The sequence below is a fragment of the Hyperolius riggenbachi genome, chromosome 7, assembly GCF_040937935.1.
Source record: "Hyperolius riggenbachi isolate aHypRig1 chromosome 7, aHypRig1.pri, whole genome shotgun sequence".
In the NCBI taxonomy this organism is placed as follows: domain Eukaryota; kingdom Metazoa; phylum Chordata; class Amphibia; order Anura; family Hyperoliidae; genus Hyperolius; species Hyperolius riggenbachi.
This window is the reverse complement of record NC_090652.1, coordinates 177,116,879-177,139,733: the sequence shown is the minus strand read 5'-3', so window position 1 is coordinate 177,139,733 and position 22,855 is coordinate 177,116,879. Positions and strand designations below refer to the sequence as shown.

At 44.9% G+C, this 22,855-nt stretch overlaps 1 protein-coding gene across 1 annotated transcript in view; it reads left to right on the top strand.

The window, feature by feature from the left end:
- Positions 1 to 22,855, top strand: part of STAT1 (signal transducer and activator of transcription 1) — a 1,171,385-nt gene that overhangs the window by 55,891 nt on the left and 1,092,639 nt on the right. The window contains exon 2 of the mRNA XM_068244925.1: positions 21,105 to 21,194. Coding sequence (XP_068101026.1) covers positions 21,105 to 21,194 — 90 coding nt within the window. The remainder of the gene's footprint in view (positions 1 to 21,104; positions 21,195 to 22,855) is intronic.

The following is a 22,855-nucleotide window of genomic DNA, read 5'->3' as shown; positions in this document are numbered from 1 at the left end:
TGTATGTGAGCTTGCTTTTGACATCCTACAAATTCCTGGAAGACAAGATCCATGGAGGAGGGTGGAGGTTTTTTTACTTAGTAATCGATTTCGGATTCAGATATCTCCAATATCCGCGGATATCCGTGTCATGCGTCCAAATATACGCAGATAGATATTCCTGAATCCGAATCGGATAGCGTAAAAAAGTTCGGATATCCGGGTTACCCGGATATCCGGAATCCGGATGAGCATCCCTGCCTACAGTGCCTTATGATAAATCCAGCCCTGGTCTTTCCAATCACAAATATATTTTTGATGTTTTTTGGCTTTAATAGCCTCCTTGTGATTCTGAACCGATCATGTAATTCTGCCATCCAGACAGATCAAGAAATGATCAGATCCTATCCCTAGAAATGATCTTGAATGTAAAAATCTCCAAAAGAGATTCAGAGATAGGGGATACCCTGATTACGTTATTAATGATCCCCCAAAAAAGGCGCAGGAAACAAACAAAGGAATTGTTAATTCCTAGGAATAGAGAGACAGACTCTAAGGAGGGTATAATGTGAATCATTAATACGTTCTCTTTACAGTCGGATGAGATTAAGAAAATTGTCGGACGACATTGGTCAATCTTAAAACTGGATCCACAGTTGAAAGACCTGTTTCTAAGAACACCTGTCTTTACAAACAGGAGGGTGAGAAACATTGGTGTCGAGCTTGTGCATTCATTTTTACCAGTCGCTAAGAAAAAGGTTAAAAAAACTTGGCTGGATAGACCCCTAAAAGGGATGTTTAAATGCGGACACTGTAAAGCCTGTCCCAATGTCAATAATTTCTTTAAAGGGATACTGTAGGGGGGTCAGGGGAAAATGATTTGAACTTACCCGGTACTTCTAATGGTCCCCCGCAGACATCCCGTGCCTGCACAGCCACTCCCCAATGCTCCGGCCCTGCCTCCGGATCACTTCTGGAATTTCAGACTTTAAAGTCTGAAAACCACTACGCCTGTATTGCCGTGTCCTCGCTCCCGCTGATGCCACCAGGAGTGTATAGCGCAGGCCCAGTATGGTCTGTGCCTGCGCTGTGCGCTCCTGATGACATCAGGGGAAGCGAGGACACGGCAACGCAGGCGCAGTGGTTTTCAGACTTTAAAGTCTGAAATTCCAGAAGTGAACCGGAGGCGGGGCCGGAGCATCGGTGAGTGGCTGCTTGGGCACAGGATGTCTGCGGGGGACCATTAGAAGCCCCGGGTAACTTCAACTCATTTTCCCCCGACCCCCCTACAGTATCCCTTTAACTGCAAAACTGAGGGCGTAGTATATGCCATAGAATGTCCATGCCTTATGGTGCATGTTGGTGAAACGACTCGCCAGAGAATTTTGGAACACTTAGGTAATGTGAGGAATCCAAATGACACACTGATATCTAGACACTTTAGGGAGATTCATGGAGGGGATACCTCATGCTTGAAGTATTTTGTGATACAGCAATGGAAGATGGGCACGAGAGGAGGGAATTTAGATTTATTAATTGGGGACACTAAACCCCGGAGGGTTAAACAAGGGTTTTACTTACACTCCATTTATTTAATCCACTAAACACAATCCCCCTTTGATATAATGTCTTATGGGGATGGTGGTTTCATTGATTTAGATTATTATAGGGCATTTTCCCTTTAAGAAATAAGGCATATTGGATAAACCTACAGTGAACGTAATTTAATCTTGATATATGTGATCCAGTATATCTCTCAATAAGCAGACTTATATTAAACTATAATTGATACAGTATATATATATATATATATATATATATATATATATATATATATATATATATATATATATATATATATATATATATATATATAAAAATATATATCTATGTGAGTTGATAATATGTTGGTATATGATAGAAAGCTTGAAGTTTTATAAATATAGCTAATCCTAAATAATTAATGGTCCAATAATCACATACAATGACAAGGGTGTGCTATCAGACACATCCTGATAAACAATGATGTAAATATAAATATTATGTCAGTGTGCAGTATGCAGCATTCTGATTATAAGAAATAGGTAATGGTTTAAAAAGAAATTCAGTATGAGCTTAGGAAGTCCACCTGAAAATAAAATGAGGTGAAAATTGCACACGTGGTTCACGTTATCAAAAACAGCTTGTGTAAAGCAATACATATTAAAACAATAACTACTATGATCGCACACACAGTCTTCGAATAAAAGGAGATATGCTATCTTACAGTCTGTAGCCCAAGCAGATCCGGAATTTGTCAAGGTTGGGTTCACACTGTAATCAATTGACACTTGCTGTGTGCCACTCCCTTGAACCAGACTCTCATGTGGCAGGAATGACAGCGTTGGGGGATATGGATTCAACCAACAGATACACAGATGCCGCTCACAGGAAAAGATACTCCAACTAAAAACGGTTGTCCTATGGATAAGTTATATTGACAACCTCCTCATTTTCTGGAAAGGAGATGAGGAGGGGTTCACACAGTTTATATCAGCAGTGAATAACCTTAGACCTAATATTCAGCTCAATGCAGAACAGAGTAAGGTGAGTATACATTTTTTGGACTTGGAGATTACCAGGGCAGGTATGGGGTTTGGGACTAAATTTTTTTTAAGCCAACTGATCGGAATGAGTTTATTGAGACAACGAGTTGTCACCATCCAAACTGGCTACGTGGAGTACCTAAGGGCCAATTTACTCGTATTAGGAGACATTGCTGTGACTTGAACGATTATTTTTCACAATCTGATGTCCTAAAAGAAAGGTTTAAAGAGAAAGGTTATAATGAGGAATGGTTTGTGGATTTACAGCAGGAGATAGCTACCTTGGATAGAAGTCTTTTGGTCAATTCGGAAAGAGGAGAGAAGGGGGGTGACGTGAGTCCTTTTGCCTTTTTTTCTAATTTTTCAGCCCAATATAAACATGTTGAGCAAATTTTTTCAAAACATTGGGATATTATGCAGGGATCATATCCTACGGAAGTTTTACCCACTAGACCCTCGTTTGTGTATAGAAGAGCACCCAATTTGAAGAATTGTTTGGCCCCCAGCTGTGTGGCGCCACCTAGGTGATCGCAACTGGTGGGCTGGCAATCTGAGGGTTTTTTCTCCTATAGGGGTTATAAGGGTTGTAGGGAGGCTAAAGGGAGTAAAATTAAAAAGATTGTATCCTTTGCGAATGGGCGGTGTTTTGATATTAGGAATTTTGCTCAATTTCATTTGTGGTTTATGTGCAGGGGTGCCTTAACCTACAGACCACCCAGGCAGCGGTTTGGAGAGGCTTTGATGGGGAAAGGCGCAATAAATTACTGTCAGTCCAAGGGGAAATAAAAATTCCGGTCCTGAAAAACGGTTGTAAGGGACTGGAGAGAAATAGATTTTATTTCTGTTTTAAGAAGGCAAATTACACCAAGCTTTGCTATTTTAGTAGGAGGGCATTTTGGTTCCGTTTATCCCCCTACACATTCTTAGTAGCTTGGGTCACCCTGATCTGCTTGGTTACTCTGCTCTTTTCACAAATAGCCTTCTGCTAAGTCACTGATAAAGAATCATTCAGAGTTTAGATTTATAGATACTCCCTAAGAAGAAGGTGTCTGGTTTATACAGTGGGTTGCAAAAGTATTCGGCCCCCTTGAAGTTTTCCACATTTTATCACATTACTGCCACAAACCTGCATCAATTTTATTGGAATTCCACGTGAAAGACCAATACAAAGTGGTGTACATGTGAGAAGTGGATCGAAAATCATACTTCATTCCAAACATTTTTTACAAATCAATAACTGCAAAGTGGGGTGTGCGTAATTATTCGGCCCCCTGAGTCAATACTTTGTAGAACCACCTTTTGCTGCAATTACGGCTGCCAGTCTTTTAGGGTATGTATCTACCAGCTTTGCACATCTAGAGACTGAAATCCTTGGCAATTCTTCTTTGCAAAACAGCTCCAGGTCAGTCAGATTATATGGACAGCGTTTGTGAACAGCAGTTTTCAGATCTTGCCACAGATTCTCGATTGGATTTAGATCTGGACTTTGACTGGGCCATTCTAACACATAGATATGTTTTGTTTTAAACCATTCCATTGTTGCCCTGGCTTTATGTTTAGGGTCATTGTCCTGCTGGAAGGTGAACCTCCGCCCCAGTCTCAAGTCTTTTGCAGTCTCCAAGAGGTTTTCTTCCAAGTTTGCCCTGTATTTGGCTCCATCCATCTTCCCATCAACTCTGACCAGCTTCCCTGTCACTGCTGAAGAGATGCACCCCCTGAGCATGATACTGTCACCACCATATTTGACAGTGGGGATGGTGTGTTCAGAGTGATGTGCAGTGTTAGTTTTCTGCCACACATAGCGTTTTGCATTTTGGCCAAAAAGCTCCATTTTGGTCTCATTTGACAAGAGCACCTTCTTCCACATGGTTGCTGTGTCCCCCACATGGCTTGTGGCAAACTGCAAATGGGACTTCTTATGCTTTCTGTTATGTCTTTGCCTTTCTTCTTGCTACTCTTCCATAAAGGCCAACTTTGTACAGTGCATGACTAATAGTTGTCCTATGGACAGAGTCTCCCACCTGAGCTGTAGATCTCTGCAGCTCATCCAGAGTCACCATGGGCCTCTTGACTGCCTTTCTGATCAGCGCTCTCCTTGTTCGGCCTGTGAGTTTAGGTGGATGGCATTGTCTTGGTAGGTGTACAGTTGTGCCATACTCCTTCCATTTCTGAATGATCGCTTGAACAGTGCTCTGTGGGATGTTCAAGGCTTTGGAAATCTTTTTGTAGCCTAAGCCTGCTTTAACTGTCTCAATAACTTTATCCCTGATCTGTCTTGTGTGTTCTTTGGACTTCACGGTGTTGTTGCTCCCAATATTCTCTTAGACAACCTCTGAGGCCCACACATAGCAGCTGTATTTATACTGACATTAGATTACACACAGGTGCACTCTATTTAGTCATTAGCACTCATCAGGCAATGTCTATAGGCAACTGACTGCACTCAGATCAAAGGGGGTTAAATAATTATGCACACACCACTTAGCAGTAATTTATTTGTAAAAAATGTTTGGAATCATGTATGATTTTCGTTCCACTTCTCATGTGTACACCACTTTGTGTTGGTCTTTCATGTGGCATTCCAATAAAATTGATTGATATTTGTGGCAGTAATATGACAAAATGTGGAAAACTTCAAGGGGGCCGAATACTTTTGCAACCCACTGTAGCTGTGCAGTGCCCCACCACCCTGAGCCTGAGTGACTGACTGACATTTAAGGGTATGTAGAGAAAGTTTTCTACTTTCACAAGTGTTTTTAGGAATGCATCCAATAAGGATTCATAGAAAGATTTGAGACAGTCCCTCACTATTCAGTGTACAGAGGTGACAGCGCCCTACCCCCAAAAGTTACTGAGTCTGCAGAGTGAGCGAGACAAACAAACAAACAAACAGTAAACTCTGCAGACAGCCCTGTGCTCTGCTAGAATGTCTGGCATGTATAGATGTCAGGACGCTTGCCATGACTAGCTATGGAGCGGTAGGATCATCTGATCCTCTCCCCTCTGGGACACACAGCCTACACTTCTCCCTGTATTCACAAAGACAGTGTTTGAAGTGTGTAATGGACACATTGGGGGTTGCAGGTTTTGTCTTTCATTGTGAGAGAGTGAATAGGAGGGCAGCATCTAAAGCTCAAACAATGATAATGGACATGTAAGCAATGTGTGTAATTACATCCATCACTACTTATAATTGAAGCTAGCATAATAATGTATTTCCATTAATGCTGTCTGTTTGCCCTCTCTCTAATGCTATGTACCACCTCACGATTCTTCCAACGATTTTCCCAATGTCCATCAATTTTTTTTTTGAGCGAAGAGGTAGTCATTTACCTTCACCCCCACTCTACACCCCGATGTATCCTACCACCTTGGATTAAAGGTACCTTCTTTGCAACAATTAGTGCCTCTCTCTTCTCATCTGTACATATGCATGCTTGCCTCTGAGTGCACAATTGAAAATACGAAGTACGTAATCCGGTGGAGTCATTTAACCCTTTGGTGGACATCTAGTGCCAGGCTTTGTCTTCCTATTATATGATGTCGTGACATCGCTTGGCGTTGTGTGGTGAAAAGTGACCGTCACTGAGGATCGGAACTTTAAGATCCTTGATGACACCCCGTAAAGTACTGCGGTCGCTTCTCATTCTTGCCCGTCCTGTAATGTCACGTGACATCTCGCATACCCGCTGGCAGGAACATGAATCGCTGGACGTTTGTCATGAGGGGACACCTCGCTGGATCCATCTTCCTGTGTTGTTGCAGTCACTGTGGTGAGTGTGGAGCTTAACTTTGCTAGCCCTCACCCTCTGCTCAAGCTCCCTCTCCCACTGTCTCTCTGACCAAACAACTGCTACTTGGGGAACAATGTGCACACTTATGTACACTAGTCTGAGCACTCTTCAGGGGAGCCAGTAGCATTTGGAACTATTATTGTGTATTTATGTAGCACTGACATCTTCAGCACTTTACAGAGTACATAGTCATGTCATTGACTGCTCACTGGAGCTTACAATTTAATCCCTACCATAGTCAAACTGTAATGTCCGACCATATTATTATCATGTATTTATATAGCACTGACATATTCTGCAGTACTTTACAGAGTACATAGTCATGTCACTGACTGTCCCCAGAGGAGCTCACAATCTAATCCAACCATAGTCATAGTCTAATGTCCTACAATATTATTATTATGTATTCATATAGCATTGACATATTCTGCAGCACTTTACAGAGTACATAGTCATGTCACTGACTGTCCTCAGTAGCTCACAATCTAACCCTGCCGTAGTTATAGTATAATGTCCTACCATATTATTATTACCGTATTTTTCGGAATATAAGACGCACTTTTTCTTCCCCAAAAATGAGGGGGAAAAGTGGGTGCGTCTTATATTCCAAAGATGCGGTAAATGTGGCCCTGGAATATACTTACCGGCTCCTGTTGCCGCGATCCTCTCCTCTTCGTCTGGCGCTCTTCATCCCAGGACGTCTTGTCATTCATTGTGAACGTCTTCAGAGCCCCAGCTGCCCGCGCGCCTCTTCACTGCAGTCTTCGTATAGACTGCAGCCTTTCGATATACATGTGCTGCCGCCGCCATCCTTCCTAGTTACGGCGTCCTCCCCCGATGTCCTCCCTAGTTACAGCGTCCTCCCCGACGTCCTCCCTAGTTACAGCGTCCTCCCCTGACGTCCTTCCTAGTTACAGTGCCTCTGACGTCACGCGCACATGTGCGTCGCAGATCAACCAGCAGAGGGCACTGTAACTAGGGAGGACGTCGGGGAAGGACGCTGTAACTATCGAGGACGTCGGGGAAGGACGCTGTAACTAGGGAGGACGTCGGGTGAGGACGCCGTAACTAGGAAAGATGGCGGCGGCAGCACATGTATATCGCAAGGCTGCAGTCTATGCTAAGACTGCGGCGAAGAGGACCGCGGGCAGCTGGGGCTCTGAAGACGTTCACAATACATGACAAGACGTCCTGGGATGAAGAGAGGAGACTGCAGCTGAAGAGGAGTGCCGCTGCTTGGACCCTGAAGACCTGCATCCTGAATGACGGGCACCCTCTGATGAAGAAAGCCAGATGGGGGAGGAGAGGATCGTGGCGACAGGATCAGGTGAGAGGTTTCATCAGGGTTTAGCTAGTGTAGTGTATTTGGTGGTGGCAGAAGGGGTTGGTTAGTGTAGTGTAGTGTAGTGTAGTAGGTGGTTACAGCAGCAGGGGTTAGTTAGTGAAGTGTAGTGTAGTGGGGGCAGGAGGGGTAAGTGAAGTGAAGTGTGTGGTGTGGTATAGATGGGCAGTGTATCTTAGGCCAGTGTGGTGTAGATGGGCAGTGTAGTTTAGGGAGAAAGGGTCCATAAGACGCCCCTGCACCATAGACGCACCTAGGATTAGTTTTTTTTTTTTCTCTGATTTTTGCCCCCTAAACCTAGGTGCGTCTTATATGCTGGAGCGTCTTATATTCCGAAAAATACGGTATGTATTTATATATCACTGACATCTCCTGCAGCACTTTACAGAGTACATAGCCATGTCACTGACTGTCCTCAGAGGAGCTGACAATCTAATCCCTACCAAAGTTAGAGCCTAATATTTTCAAGATAGGATTGCTTTGGGGTAAACCAGTTTACTTATTAGTATGTTTTTTAGGATGCAGGAAATGTCTGAAGTGTCTGAAGACAAACTCCATGCAGATTTTTCCCTGGCCAATGTTCAAGCCTAGGACTCAGCACTAAAATGCAGTAGTGCTACCCACTGAGCCTCTATTCTACTCATAGATATCTGCTCATCCATGTCATCAATTCTGACCCTCTACTACCCTTCCTCCCTCCATTCTACTTTTCTTCTCTTGTATCACTTACACTACAAACACACTGTGCTTATCTCCAGAATGCATTATGAATCAAACTATAAGGCCCAGTGCACACCAAAACCGCTAGCGGTTTTTGGAGCAGATTTCAGAGCAATTCTATGCATGTTTAGAGACATTTTCTAAACATGCTGAGCGTTTTTGTGAAGCAGATTACAAATATTGTTACAGTAAAAGCTGTTACTGAACAGCTTCTGTAACAAAAACGCCTGGTTTGCATTTTTCCTATACTTTACATTGAGGCAGAATCGCTTCTGCAAACCCCAAATGCTAAAAACCTCAAACTGCTGGTGTGCACCATCCCATTGAAATACATTAGCCAAGCATTTTCACAGACAGATGCACAAGGTGGATCGCTGCTAAAAACCGCTCGGTGTGCACTGGGCCTTAAACCACCTTACCATATCAGCCCTTCAATGTCATGATATACCCACTCCAGTCCTACCCTAACAGGTGGTAACATATTTGCATATCTCATAATGTTTGTGAAAAAATATTTTGAAAGTAAGAGTGTCTTGCTTGATAATCCAATCTTGCAATGTGACTGCCATTGGAACTTGTAGTGTGAATGCTGTATTTATTTGAGGTGCATACTGGCAGCATGTGCTGTATGGCATACAATGCTGATCATCCACAAGGCAAACTTAGGCAGCTGCCTAGGGTCTAGAGAGAGTTTAGGGGCCTGGTGGTTGCTAGCCCCCACCAAATCTAACTAAATAAGCCAGGTGACCATCAGTGGAGGGCAAAGTGTTATCTTGCCTAGAGCCCCGTTTCATAGTTATCCTTCTCTGATGGCTTATATCATGTGTGAAGTGTTCTATAATGTATATGATTTTTGTTTTATTTTGTATGGGGGGGGGGGGGGGGGCAGGATTTCTTGCCTGGAGTGACAAGAAGGTTTGAGGCGCCCCTGTTTATGTGATCTGGTGTACTTGCGGCCTACAGTATGTGGGACGCACCACCAGACCACTCAACAAACGGATCGGTGAACACATCACTAATATCCATAAAGGGTTTGAGTTGCACTGTGTTTCCTTGCACTTTAAAAGGGAACACCAGTGCACTCCTGCACATATGTTTTTTTTTTGTGGTGTAAAAAAATGAATTCCTGCCTTGAGAGGCTCTAATAAGGTGCATGACATTTAAAAAAAAAGAAACACAATGGATATATGAATGAGAGACATCTGCCCCTAGAGGGTTAAATGTGGATCTGGACATAAATTGCTTTATTAGTAATAGATGAGCTTTTTAGTATGCTGCTAATCAGATCTATTGGTCTGTTGTGTTCGTAGCCTCCCTGGCGTTCTGATTCCCCAGGATTTACGTGCAAAAAGTGGTTCAATTATTATCAATAATTTTCAACTTTTTTTTTTTTTTTTTTTGCAATCACTTTTTTTTAAAATATTGAATTCAATACAGGTTATTAAAAAAAAAATGTTTGCAGTAAGATGTTGATGACGCTGTGTGACCCTGGTGTCATCAACGCCGATTGGCGGGGGACATGTCATCGCTGAGGGAGAAGCAAAATCCGTACATGGACATGGAAGACGGCACTGGGGAAGCTATCAGAGGTACGCGACGAGGGATAAGCACGCCAATGGTGGTTATAAGTCCCAGATGTGAAGGCAGGTGTATAGGGAGCCACATGTAGCCAGATGTCAGGGTCGCCAGGAGTGTAGCCAGATGTCAGGGTAGCCAGGAGTGTAGCCAGATGTCAGGGTAGCCAGGAGTGTAGCCAGTTATGGGTAGCCAAGTGTGTAGCCAGGTATATAGGGTGCCAGGTGTAGCCAGTTATAGGGAGGTAGGTGTAGCCAGTTATAGGGTGCCAGGTGTAGCCACATATATATAGGGGAGCCAGGTATATAGGGTGCCAGATGTAGGCAGGAGTATAGGGTGCCAGATGTCCCCTCCCTCCCGATCTCTCCCCCTCGATCCTCACTTTTGGGATGGGGGATCCTCCTCTGCGGGTGGGGGGATCCCCCTTCTGTGCGGCGAGATTTTGGGCTGGGGGATCCCTCTCTGCGGGCGGGGGGATCCCCCTTCTGTGCGGCGTGGGGGTGGCCTCTACCCCTCCGCCCCATCCTCGCTCCTCCCCCTTCCCTGTCTAAGCCCTTTGAGCAAATAGAACTACTCACCCAGGGGCCCTCTCCAGCGCAGCACTTCTTCCTCCATCGCAAAGTCCCAGCGGAGCGGGCGGTCATCTTACCATTGATCCACGTGTACCGGCAGCCGGAGTTTCTCTGCTTCCTGTTTCCTATGACGTCACAGGAAACAGAGTGAAGTCGGCTGCTTTGCTCAGCAAACTCTGCATACAGGGACACACAAATACACAGTAGAGGGGCCCATTCAGAGGGAGGGAGGCAGGAATGAAGCCGGCTCCCGCATCCTGCATTGGTGACTCAGTCATTTTTTTCGCCTCCACTCTGCCCAGCCATCCAGGACACAGGGGAGGGGGTCCCGGGACAGCAGGAGAGCCCCCCCAATTCGGGACAGTCCCGCTGGTATATGGGACAGTTGGGGGGCTTGCACAAGGCCTGGGTGTATTCGAAGTCATGCAGGTGCTACTCGGTCACCTCCTGTTCAAGTAGGGTCGCGCCACATAGGGTGAAGAGTGCAGTGGAGATTGGGGCATAGGAGCTGATTGAGGGTGAGGATACAGTCAGTCCTCACGTGGCCATCAGATCCTGACACCTGGTGTTTGAGACGCTGCTGATTATCACAAATACCTTCTGTTTTGAGAAAACAAAATTATATTTAGCATTGATTTTTAGTAAAGGGCTGTTCAGTCTCTTTTATTCTATTATACTCTGCTAGTGGTTCTCGGTCACCATGAGCTGGGTTCTCTGTAATACTGTTCAAAGTAAAAGACACCCCTCTTGCCCCATATATGCCAAGGAGGTGCAGGAAAAGCCCTCTTCCATAGGTCGTCAGTTGCAGGCAATAGAAACAAACCCGCAACTGTCCGATGGTTCCAATAAAATCTTCCACTTTATTGAATAACAAGAGGCACAGACTAACCAGCAAGCTCATGGTGACCCAGAACTCATTGGAGTGTGTAACAAAATTGAATTGAATAACAAAAATTTGAATAACAAAATAGGACAGCGAAAAAGACTGACGCTTTTCAGACAGCGATGTGTCCTTACTCATAGTCTAACACAAATATGATCAAACAGGATATATACATGCAGGGGCGTAACTAGGCCCCACCGGGCCCCCCCTGCAGATTTTCAGAGCGGGCCCCCCGGACTTCCGGAAGTGACGTCAGCCGCTAGAGGGAGAACTCTCCGATGGAACGCACGGAAGCAGGTATGTATCTGCCCGCCGCTGCCCGCTGCCCACCACAGCCCCACACACTTACGAGCTGGAGGGGAGCGCAGAGGGGAGAGCCCCGAGGTGAGGGAGAGGGGGGAACTACCCCTCTCCCCGCCGACTGTGGGCAAGGCTTTCCCCTCATGCTGCCACCCCTCCAGCACCCACAAAACGGCCCCGAGCGGGCCCCAGGGGGGGGCCGGGCCCCCCCGCGGGCGCAGGGGCTGCAGGGCCTATTCCTACGCCCCTGTATACATGTTTAAAAGCCCCTTCCGCAGGAATGAGTCCATCCTGAAATAGGGAAGGGAAAGATTGCAAACATTCCAAACCAAGATTCATGAGGGAGGGGGGAGGAAAACAAAAAACACATTACAATCAATATGTTTGGTTCAAAACCCAGTGCGCATTTAGAACATGGGGCATATGGATACCCAGGTGGAAAATCCATGCTGCCTCACACACAAGCAGTTTATGATAAATGTCAACTCCGCGTATTAGATGTCCAATTCAACCTCTTCAAAGGTTGCATGTGTCCTTCACGTGTATAGAAAAAATAATCTGAGACAGGTCCAGGCCTTAGCCTTATCAATCCATGCTATGCATTGATGAGGACCAGAAAATCTGAAACAGGCTGTATGCATGCTGTTTCACATTGGCTCTGTAAAATGTATTAGCTACAGGCCTACTATACAACAGCATCTTTGCTTTCAAGGGGATAAAGAGATGATTTGCATATTCTTGAGTGACACACAATGGGAAACCAGAGTTGCTCACTTACAGCTGAACTATCACAAATACTTTCTGTTTTAAGAAGGCAAAATTACGTTAAGTATTGTTTTACAGTCTCACTGTCAGGATCTCTCCTGTCCAAACAATACAGATGGGTCGGCACCACCAAAAGTAAATAAAGCTCTTTTATTGATACAGCAGTAACAGACGCTGTTTCGGGCTGAAGAGCCCTTTATAAAACTGCTGAGCAGTTTGATAAAGGGCTCTTCAGCCCGAAACAGCGTCTGTTACTGCTGTATCAATAAAAGAGCTTTATTTACTTTTGGTGGTGCCGACCCATCTGTATTGTTTGGACACTGTGGTCCCAAGAGACACTGGGACGGGGTCGTGGCACACCTACCTATGCTAAGGTGCTCCTCACTTCACCTTGTTAGGATCTCTCCTGTAGCATGTTCTGTCAGTTGCAGTGGGACTGCAACCGAGCAGTTCTGACTTATCTGCTTGCATTCGGTTGCGCATTCGCAATAAGTTTCATTGTCATTTGCAATCACTCTGCAGTTCAGAGCAGTTCAGGATGCTGTCAGGATTCTTCCTATTGTTTGCTGCAGTTCAACTGCAGCCAGATAGCCCTGTATTTCCTACATGCATGTTGTTACATAATATTGCATGTATTTGTTATGAGTCCTTCAGCTAGCAACTGGTAATCAAGCTAGCTCAGGATTGAGTGATTACCATTCAGCTGTGTGGGTATTTGCATGTCTGCATCCATTGGTTGAGGTCCACATAAAAGTCTGCCTCCCATTCCAGACCCCGCCCGACATAGCATTCAGCTCTCTGAGTTGTTGCTGAGTCATTCATGTGAATTGTATATTGCTTTGTTTAATCTTGTTTCCTGCTTGGACGTTTGCTGTATCCGTGGGAATACAGCAGAGCCAGGCCAACACAGAGGCTCACAAGGCTCCGGCCTCTGAGCAGCAGGTCAGGACAGGGCGCTTTCAAATGCATTTCAATCCACAGGCAGTTCAGGAAAAAAAGGTTTTTTTTTCCCTGTCCTAAGAGAGAGAGTAAGGGCTGGTTCACACGGGCGTCTGCTGAGCTTTTGCTAGGCATTGCGTTCAAACGCCAGCATTTAAACGCCAGCGTTTAAAAGCTAGCTTTTGCAAGCTTTTGAAAAGCGTTCAAGGCTAGCAGTTCTGGTCTCTGCTATTGTTTCCTCGCGTTTACTGCCTCTGAAAGCAGCATGTTGCTTTTGAGACTAGACGCAACGCTGGGATCTACTGCCAGGCTTTCATGAAAGCCTGCAAAAGCCAGCTCTAAACGCTCCCATTCACTTGCATGGGATGGCAGTAGATCCCAAAAAATGCTGCGTCTGAAACGCTGCGTTAAACGCCACAAAAACGCCCGTCTGAACCAGCCCTAAGGGAGCAAAGATAAAAAGCTCTCCGCACAGTTCTGCACAGTGCTCTCTAAAGACTGCATTTCCTCTGCCTCTGAAGACTAAGAATTGCAGACAGTCCCTCTATTCAGTGCACACCAGTAAGGGCGCTCAGCTGGTCTGCAAGTTCCTTTGTTATTTTAACTCTTAAGCTGGCCATACACTAGGCCGAATCCCGCCAGATCGACAGCAGATTCAATCACTGGGATCGAATCTGCTGTCACATCCTTCCCGCAACACGCCGAATTTCGATACATTTCGTCCGATCCCGTTGATCGCTCCATGCAGAAAATTACCGTCGATCGCCCGCGGGTAGGGAGCTCGTCGCTAGCCCCCGGTCACCGCTGCTCTGTCTCCGCGCTGGTCTGGTCTCCGGGTCCGGCATGCTTCACTTCTTCTAGCCCGGCAGGAAGTGGAGCGGCAGCAGCACCACCACCACCACAACAGATTGTGAACGGTTTCAGGCTGAAGTCGGTTCACAATCTGTTTGCAGTAAAGGTAGCCATATGATCCCTCTCTGATCAGATTCGATCAGAGAGAGATCTATCTGTTGGTCGAATCTGATGGCAAATCGACCAGTGTATGGCTACCTTAACCACTTAACGACCGCCTAACGCCCATAGGTGTCAGCGGGTCGTTAGTGGTATAGCATGGAAACCTTTCCATGCCAGTTCACGGAGGGTGTCTCCGTGAACAGCCGGAGAGCCGCCGATCGCGGCTCGCCGGCAAAATGTAAACACGCGGGGAAGAAATCCCCGCTGTTTACATCACACGGCACTGCTGCGCAGCAGCGCCGTGACGTAGATCGGCGATCCCCAGGCCTCTGATTGGCCTGGGATCGCCGGCATCTGATAGGCAGAAGCCTATCCTATCAGGCGCAGGACGGATATCCGTCCTGCGCCGCTCAGAGGGTAAGGGAGAGGGAGGGAAAGCCGGGGAGGGCGGAAAGCGCTCTGGAGGGGGGCTTTGAAGAGCCCCCCCCCCCCGGAAAGTGCGGGTAGCCGGCGGCGATCAGACCCCCCCAGCAGGACATCCCCCTAGTGGGGAAAAAAGGGGGGAAGTCTGATCGCCTTGGCTATTTCCTGATCGGTGCTGCGGGCTGGAGAGTCCACGCAACACCGATCAGAAGAAAATCCCCTGGTCCTTAAGTGGTTAAATCACTGACTTCTGTCAGTGAGTCATCCAGGGCTGCTGCCACACTCCCAGGATGGAGTAGTAATTCAGCCCAGTCATGCAAGGCTGGCCAACAGAGATTGGTATTCTAAGTTGAACGGGAAAGGTATGTGTGTTGTGTGTGAGAGAGCAGCTCTGCGCCCCCCTTCTGAATCCTAAACCTGTGTTCTAAAAAGTCAGGGAGACAAGCTGTAAATAAGCCTTTCTCAACCTTTCTACCCTGGAGGAACCCTGCAAATAGCTTTTGGATCTTAAAGGGAACCTTAACCGGCGGGGAAAAAAAAAAATCACTTACCTGGGGGCTTTCCCAAGCCTCCTGCAGCCGTCCGGTGCCCGCGCCGGTCCTTCGGTGCCCTCCGGTCTCCCTCCGCCGCTAAGTTTCGTTTTCGGACGACTGCCAGTCGTCCTCTGGCCACTTCCGCATTCCTAGTCGTAAACTGCAGTAAAGCGTGTCCGCATGACGCGTTTGGCGTCATGCACATGACACGTTTGGCGTCATGCGGACGCGCTTTACTGCAGTTTACGACGAGGAATGCGGAAGAGGCCCGAGGACGACTGGCAGTCGTCCGAAAACGAAACTTAGCGGCGGAGGGAGACCGGAGGGCACCGAAGGACCGGCGCAGGCACCGGACGGCTGCAGGAGGCTTGGGAAAGCCCCCAGGTAAGTGATTTTTTTTTCCCCGCCGGTTAAGGTTCCCTTTAAGGAACCCCTGCAAACTATTTTTTGATCTTGAGGAACCCCGCATTTATTTTGCAGGAGGCATGGTCTTTAAAAGTATGTGTGGCTGTTTATTTCACAACCCCTATTACACTGCCACTCATTATACTGCCTCCTAAGCCCCTAATTTAGTGCTTCTTGTTACAGTACCACCTATTAAAGTGAGCTCCATTATACATCCCCACGATGGGGGAAAATGCCAAGGAACCCCTGCAGAGTACTCAAGGAACCCTGGGGTTCCAGGGAACCCTGGTTGAGAAAGCCTGCTGTAAATCCTTCTGTACTTCTCCCTACACCCCTCCACTCCTAGTACTGATAAGGACCTGGACTTACAGGAATGACATTGCAGGGTCCTAATGCTGCTACTAGAGTAAAAGTAGCCATTCATCTATTGATGATGGGCATATTCAACCAAGAGACAAATCCCTCTCTGATCAAATCTAATTAGAGAGACATCTGTCGGCTGCACATACACAGCAGGGCGATATGCACACATGGGGGCACATTTATACACTTGTGGGAACTGCGCCAGGGGTTTTGCCGCGTTCATCACTCCCAGCACTTTACAAAGTACATAGTATGTCACTGACTGTCCTCTGATAAGCTCACAGTCTAATCCTACCGCAGTCAGTCTATTGTCCTACCATATTATTATTATTATTATTATTATTATTATTATTATATATTTATATAGCACTGACATCTTCTACAGTATTTTACAGAGTACATAGTCATGTCACTGACTGTCCTCAGAGGAGCTCACAGTCTAATCCTACCATAGTCTCCACTAGTCATAGTCTAATGTCCTACCATATTATTATGTATTTATATAGCACTGATATCTTCTGCAGCACTGTACAGAGTACATAGTCATGTCACTAACTGTCCTCAGAGGAGCTCAAAATCTAATCCTATCATAGTCTAATGTCCTACCATATTATTATTATGTATTTCTAAAGCACTGACATCTTCTACAGCACTGTACAGAGTACATAGTCATGTCACTAACTGTCCTCAGAGGGGCTCACAATCTACTCCTACCTTAGTGACAGTCTAATGTCCTACCATATTATTTTTATTATGTATTTCTATAGCACTGACATATTCTGCAGCACTTTAAAGAGTACATAGTCATGTCACTGACTGTCCCCAGAGTAGCTCACAGTATAATTTCTACCATAGTCATAGACAAATATTTTCACTATAGGATTGTTTGCGGGAAAACCAGTGGACTTACTAGTATGTTTTGAAGATGTAGAAGAATATGAAGTGTCTGAATGAAATCTGGGGGCACTTAGACCTGGCTACCTATACAGAGGGCACCTACACCTGGCTACCTATACTGGGGGCACCTATACCTGCCGACCTAAAAACCCATAGCAACAAAAAGACTTCAAGTGATCTTTACTACTGATGATTACTGTATGCATGCCTAATGCATTCCTATGGAGCAGCTCAATATACAGTGGTGTGAAAAACTATTTGCCCCCTTCCTGATTTCTTATTCTTTTGCATGTTTGTCACACCTAAATGTTTCTGCTCATCAAAAACCGTTAACCAGTAGTTAAAGATACCATAATTGAACACAAAATGCAGTTTTAAATGATGCTTTTTATTATTTAGTGAGAAAAAAAACTCAAAACCTACATGGCCCTGTGTGAAAAAGAAATTGCCCCCTGAACCTAATAACTGGTTGGGCCACCCTTAGCAGCAATAACTGCAATGAAGCGTTTGCGATAACTTGCAACAAGTCTTTTACAGCGCTCTGGAGGAATTTTGGCCCACTCATCTTTGCAGAATTGTTGTAATTCAGCTTCATTTGAGGGTTTTCTAGCATGAACTGCCTTTTTAAGGTCATGCCACAACATCTCAATAGGATTCAGGTCAGGGCTTTGACTAGGCCACTCCAAAGTCTTCATTTTGTTTTTCTTCAGCCATTCAGAGGTGGATTTGCTGGTGTCTTTTGGGTCATTGTCCTGCTGCAGCACCCAAGATCGCTTCAGCTTGAGTTGACGAACAGATGGCCGGACATTCTCCTTCAGGATTTTTTGGTAGACAGTAGAATTCATGGTTCCATCTATCACAGCAAGCCTTCCAGGTCCTGAAGCAGCAAAACAACCCCAGACAATCACACTACCACCACCATATTTTACTGTTGGTATGATGTTCTTTTGCTGAAATGCTGTGTTACTTCTACGACAGATTTAACAGGACACGCACCTTCCAAAAAGTTCAACTTTTGTCTCGGCGGTCCACAAGGTATTTTCCCACAAGTCTTGGCAATCATTGAGATGTTTTATTAGCAAAATTGAGACGAGCCTTAATGTTCTTTTTGCTTAAAAATGGTTTGCGCCTTGGATATCTGCCATGCAGGCCGTTTTTGCCCAATCTCTTTCTTATGGTGGAGTTGTGAACATTGACCTTAATTGAGGCAAGTGAGGCCTGCAGTTCTTTAGATGTTGTCCTGGGGTCTTTTGTGGCCTCTCGGATGAGTTTTCTCTGCGCTCTTGGGGTAATTTTGGTCGGCCGGCCACTCCTGGGAAGGTTCATCACTGTTCCATGTTTTTGCCATTTGTGGATAATGTCTCTCACTGTGGTTCGCTGGAGTCCCAAAGCTTTAGAAATGGTTTTATAACCTTTACCAGACTGATAGATCTCAATTACAGTACTTTTGTTCTCATTTGTTCCCGAATTTCTTTGGATCTTGGCATGATGTCTAGCTTTTGAGGTGGTTTGGTCTACTTCTCTGTGTCAGATAGCTCCTATTTAAGTGATTTCTTGATTGAAACAGGTGTGGCAGTAATCAGGCCTGGGGGTGACTACAGTAATTGAACTCAGGTGTGATAAACCACAGTTAAGTTATTTTTTAACAAGGGGGGCAATCACTTTTTCACACAGGGCCATGTAGGTTTTGAGTTTTTTTTCCTCACTAAATAATAAAAACCATCATTTAAAACTGCATTTTGTGTTCAATTATGTTATCTTTGTCTAATAGTTAACGGTTTTTGATGAGCAGAAACATTTAAGTGTGACAAACATGCAAAAGAATAAGAAATCAGGAAGGGGGCAAATAGTTTTTCACACCACTGTATACACTGCCATATAAAGAGGAACAATAACTGGGGGAGACAGGCCACAGATCCATGTCAGTGACATAGTTGTGGCTGATGGGAACAGGGGGGGGGGCGCACTTGGAAAGCTCAGCCTCTGTTGGTGGTGGACCTTGTCCCGGCCCTGGGATACAGTAAAGTCCTTCTGATCCTGATAGCTTGGATTCTGCCAGCACCACGTTGGTGACTGGTAGTATTCCTTCTTGCCTTGTTCTTGAGGACGTAACTAAAGCAGCGGTTGCCATTAGTTAAGCTCCTACCTGTTAGTCTTGTCTATCTCAGTGTGAATGTTGCTGTCGCTGGGGCAGTGACTAGATTGGCAAAGCATTCCGTCTGTCTGTCTGTCTGTTGTTTGTCTTGTTAATTGTTTTTACTTGTGTTTTAGCTAGTTTTCAGAGCTATATATATATATAATATGCAGACACTGCCGATATATATGTACTCTAGTTAGATCAGTATTGTATATTCTCTGGTTTTCTGCCTTGCTCTCCTGCTATCTATCCTGTGTATGGCCCGGCTTGTCCCTCACTTCGATTCTGTCTTGTCCTTCCTGTACTGCAGTCATCTGATATTAGTTATGATTCCTAGCCTGTTACCGACTACGTCTGTTGTGTATTGTATAACATAGCATCTAGCGTGATAGGCGTCCCAGAGCTGCAGTTGCTCTAGGCAATCTTGCTCCCTTGTCCATTATTCCTGTGGCCATCTGTGTAGCCTCTACCATTACCCAGCTACATAGTCTGGAGCACACACGGACTCAGAAAGTATGCCCCCCCAGCATTACACTCACATTGTTGATCACACATTAACCACTTTATCCACCCCTATAGTATATCTATGTCCTCTGTGACTTCATCTAAGCCATGAGGATGTAGATATACTGTACGTCTTGTAGCTGAAGCACATCTGTGCACAATTGGGCTTGCTCCTGTGCACACCTCTGGCACTATCTGCTGCAGCACTAAATGGTGAATTGGAATATATGTTCCCTGAGCCAATAAGATAAATACTGCTGTTTAACCTATTTTGGTTCCTGGACGTAGTTTCTACGTCCAGGAACCATGCGCGCTACCGCGCGCCCCCGCGGCCGATCGTGCGCGTGCACGCGCACTCCCGGCCGCGGATTCGGTAGCCAAGGAATCAATGTATCGGGCTATGGAGCCCGATCACTGATTCCTCTCCCCCGCTGAAAAAGCGACAGCTTCTCTCGGAAGCTGAGCTTTTTCTGTCCGTCTCCTTCCCGAAGCGTCACTCTAAGCTCGTGGTACGCTTAGAGTGACGTCATGTAAACAAACTCATGGCCGCCATCTTGTGGCCAAAAAGTAATACTACACCTGAAAAAAAAAAAAAAGAAGAATTAACACACATTTACATTATAAATCTATTGTTTACCTCCCACCCTCCCAAAAGTACTCAAATAAAATGTTTAGTATAAAAAAAAAAAAATTACAATAAAAAAAAAAAACATGTAAATATTTACCTAAGGGTCTAAACTTTTTAAATATCAATGTAAAGATGAAATATTTCTATATTTTTTTTATTTTAAACTTGTAAATAGTGATAGAAGCAAGATGGAAAAAATGCACCTTTATTTCCAAATAAAATATTGTCGCCATACATTGTGATAGGGACATAATTTTAACGGTGTAATAACCGGGACATATGGACAAATACAATACGCGAGTTTTAATTATGGAGGCATGTATTATTTTAAAACTATAATGGCTGAAAACTGAGAAATAATGAATTTTTCCATTTTTTTCTTATTCTTCCTGTTAAAATGCATTTACAGTAAAGTGGCTCTTAGCAAAATGTACCCCCCACAGAAAGCCTAATTGGTGGCGGAAAAAAACAAGATATAGATCAGTGCATTGTGATAAGTAGTGATAAAGTTATAGGCTAATGAATGGGAGGTGAACATTTCTCACGTGAAAACGACGGAACCTGAATGGGTTAAGGTTTGCCAATAGCCATGTGTTCTTCCTTAGTGTGTTTCTCCCAAAATAACACATCCCCTGAAAATAAGCCCTAGCACATGTTTTGGAGCAAAATAAGACACTATCTTATTTTCAGGGGAAACACAGTAATAATATATTAGTGATGATGATGCAGTGACGTTACCTTTCTTTATAAGTATGCATGGTGTTAATGTGTGGGGTAATATTGTCATTTGTTAAAAAATTTTTCAGAATCAGGTTGGCAGTACACAAAATACAGTCATGATTGACAAACACAGAGAACTGGATAAGAAAGTTACTGAAGTGAAAAACCGAGCTCTGGTAAGTAGAAAATATTGTAAGTGTGTGTGTGCGTGCATGCGTGCGTGCGTGCGTGCGTGTGTGTATAATTTTATGTGGTATGATTTCATATATGTGTAATGCATGGACAGGTTTCCATTATTTTCAATAGTACAAGTCACTACTGTGCAGTTAAACATTTTTTTTTTTAAATACATGTTTAATGTAACTAATCTATCTTTACATCTGCCAGTGATTTCAATAAGGACATTATATGTACAAAACATTATCATAAGGTCAAACACAGCCAAAGTGGATATAATGCAGGTGCCATATAGAGCAATTTTATTATTACTGCAAGGTTATGAGAGGTGAGTCGTGCCATTCTTGCCTGTAGTTAACCCATTAATGCTAAATAAGGCAATATTTTCTGCATACAACACCTTGATCCATTAAACAATTCTAGGTCCAAAACTGAATGTGATCAGTATATGCCAAAGGGTGCGTGTTCACTGAGCTCCGGCTGCTTCGGCTGTAATGTCGGGTCTTACCTTTGCCATCCATGTTACTTACCCGCCAGATCTAATGTCCAGGTCTAGCAAGAACAAGGACTAAGGACTCCGGCACTGCTGACATTGCGTGGCTCTACCAGAGCACCCTCTTGGCCTCCCGCAGTGGTGACGTGGACAAGATGGTCCCGGGCACTTCCAAAACTACAAACAAGGAATTTGGAGCTACGCAAACCGCCACCTCTCCTACACACTCGGGAAGCTCTAGGGCTGACTTACCAGATCGTGAGTATGAAGTGCAGCTCTTTACAAATTTTACTAATTCCCGCAGGGCAACCGCTTTACGGTATTGGTTTGTGACCCCTCATAATTTGGCATGCGAAAGCAAATGCACAATTGCATGAACAATGCCTCATGATAAGCCAATTAGGCCAAATTTGCAAAGCCCGATTTTTTAGGGTTAAACTTGGTGTATAATGCACACATACATTTTCTTGTGGTAAGCTTTTACAAAAGCTGACCTAGACCTCATGCTGTCCCGAATGGAATCAATAATTCGTTCAGAGGTAGCTGGCCTCAGAACAGACATTGCACACATAGGGCATAGAGTTGAGGTGGTGGAGGAGCGAGTCCTGGCACATGATGTGACCCTAGGGGACATCTCTTCCACTCTTACAGACCGCAGTCGCCTTATCAGGCAAGTGCTATATAAGCAGGAAGATTGAGAAAACCGCAATAGATGGAATAATGTCCGGCTCTCTGAAGCTACTTCCGATGTGGATCTCCCCTCGGTTCTCCGCGTCATTTTTAGTTGGATGCTAGGAAAACCTGAATCTACTCATATCCAGTTTCATCGAGTTCACAAAGCTCTCAGGCCATGTGGCCATTCTGAAGCTGTGCCACGAGATGTAATCTGCAGAGTGCATTATTAACAATAACAACAATAATATTTTTATAGCGCTTTTCTCCCTGAGGACTCAAAGCGCTGTGACCCTGCATTATGCAGTCTCAAAGGCTAGGGAAAAGAGGTGAGTTTTTAGCCTTTTTTTTAAAGCTCTCCAGAGAAGGAGCCTCTCGTACTGATTGTGGAAGTGAGTTCCATAGAGTAGGGGCTGCATAGGAAAAGGCCCGAGCACCAAATGTTAAGTGTATCCTGGGAATAACCAGCTTCATCTTGTTGGCAGAGCGGAGGGT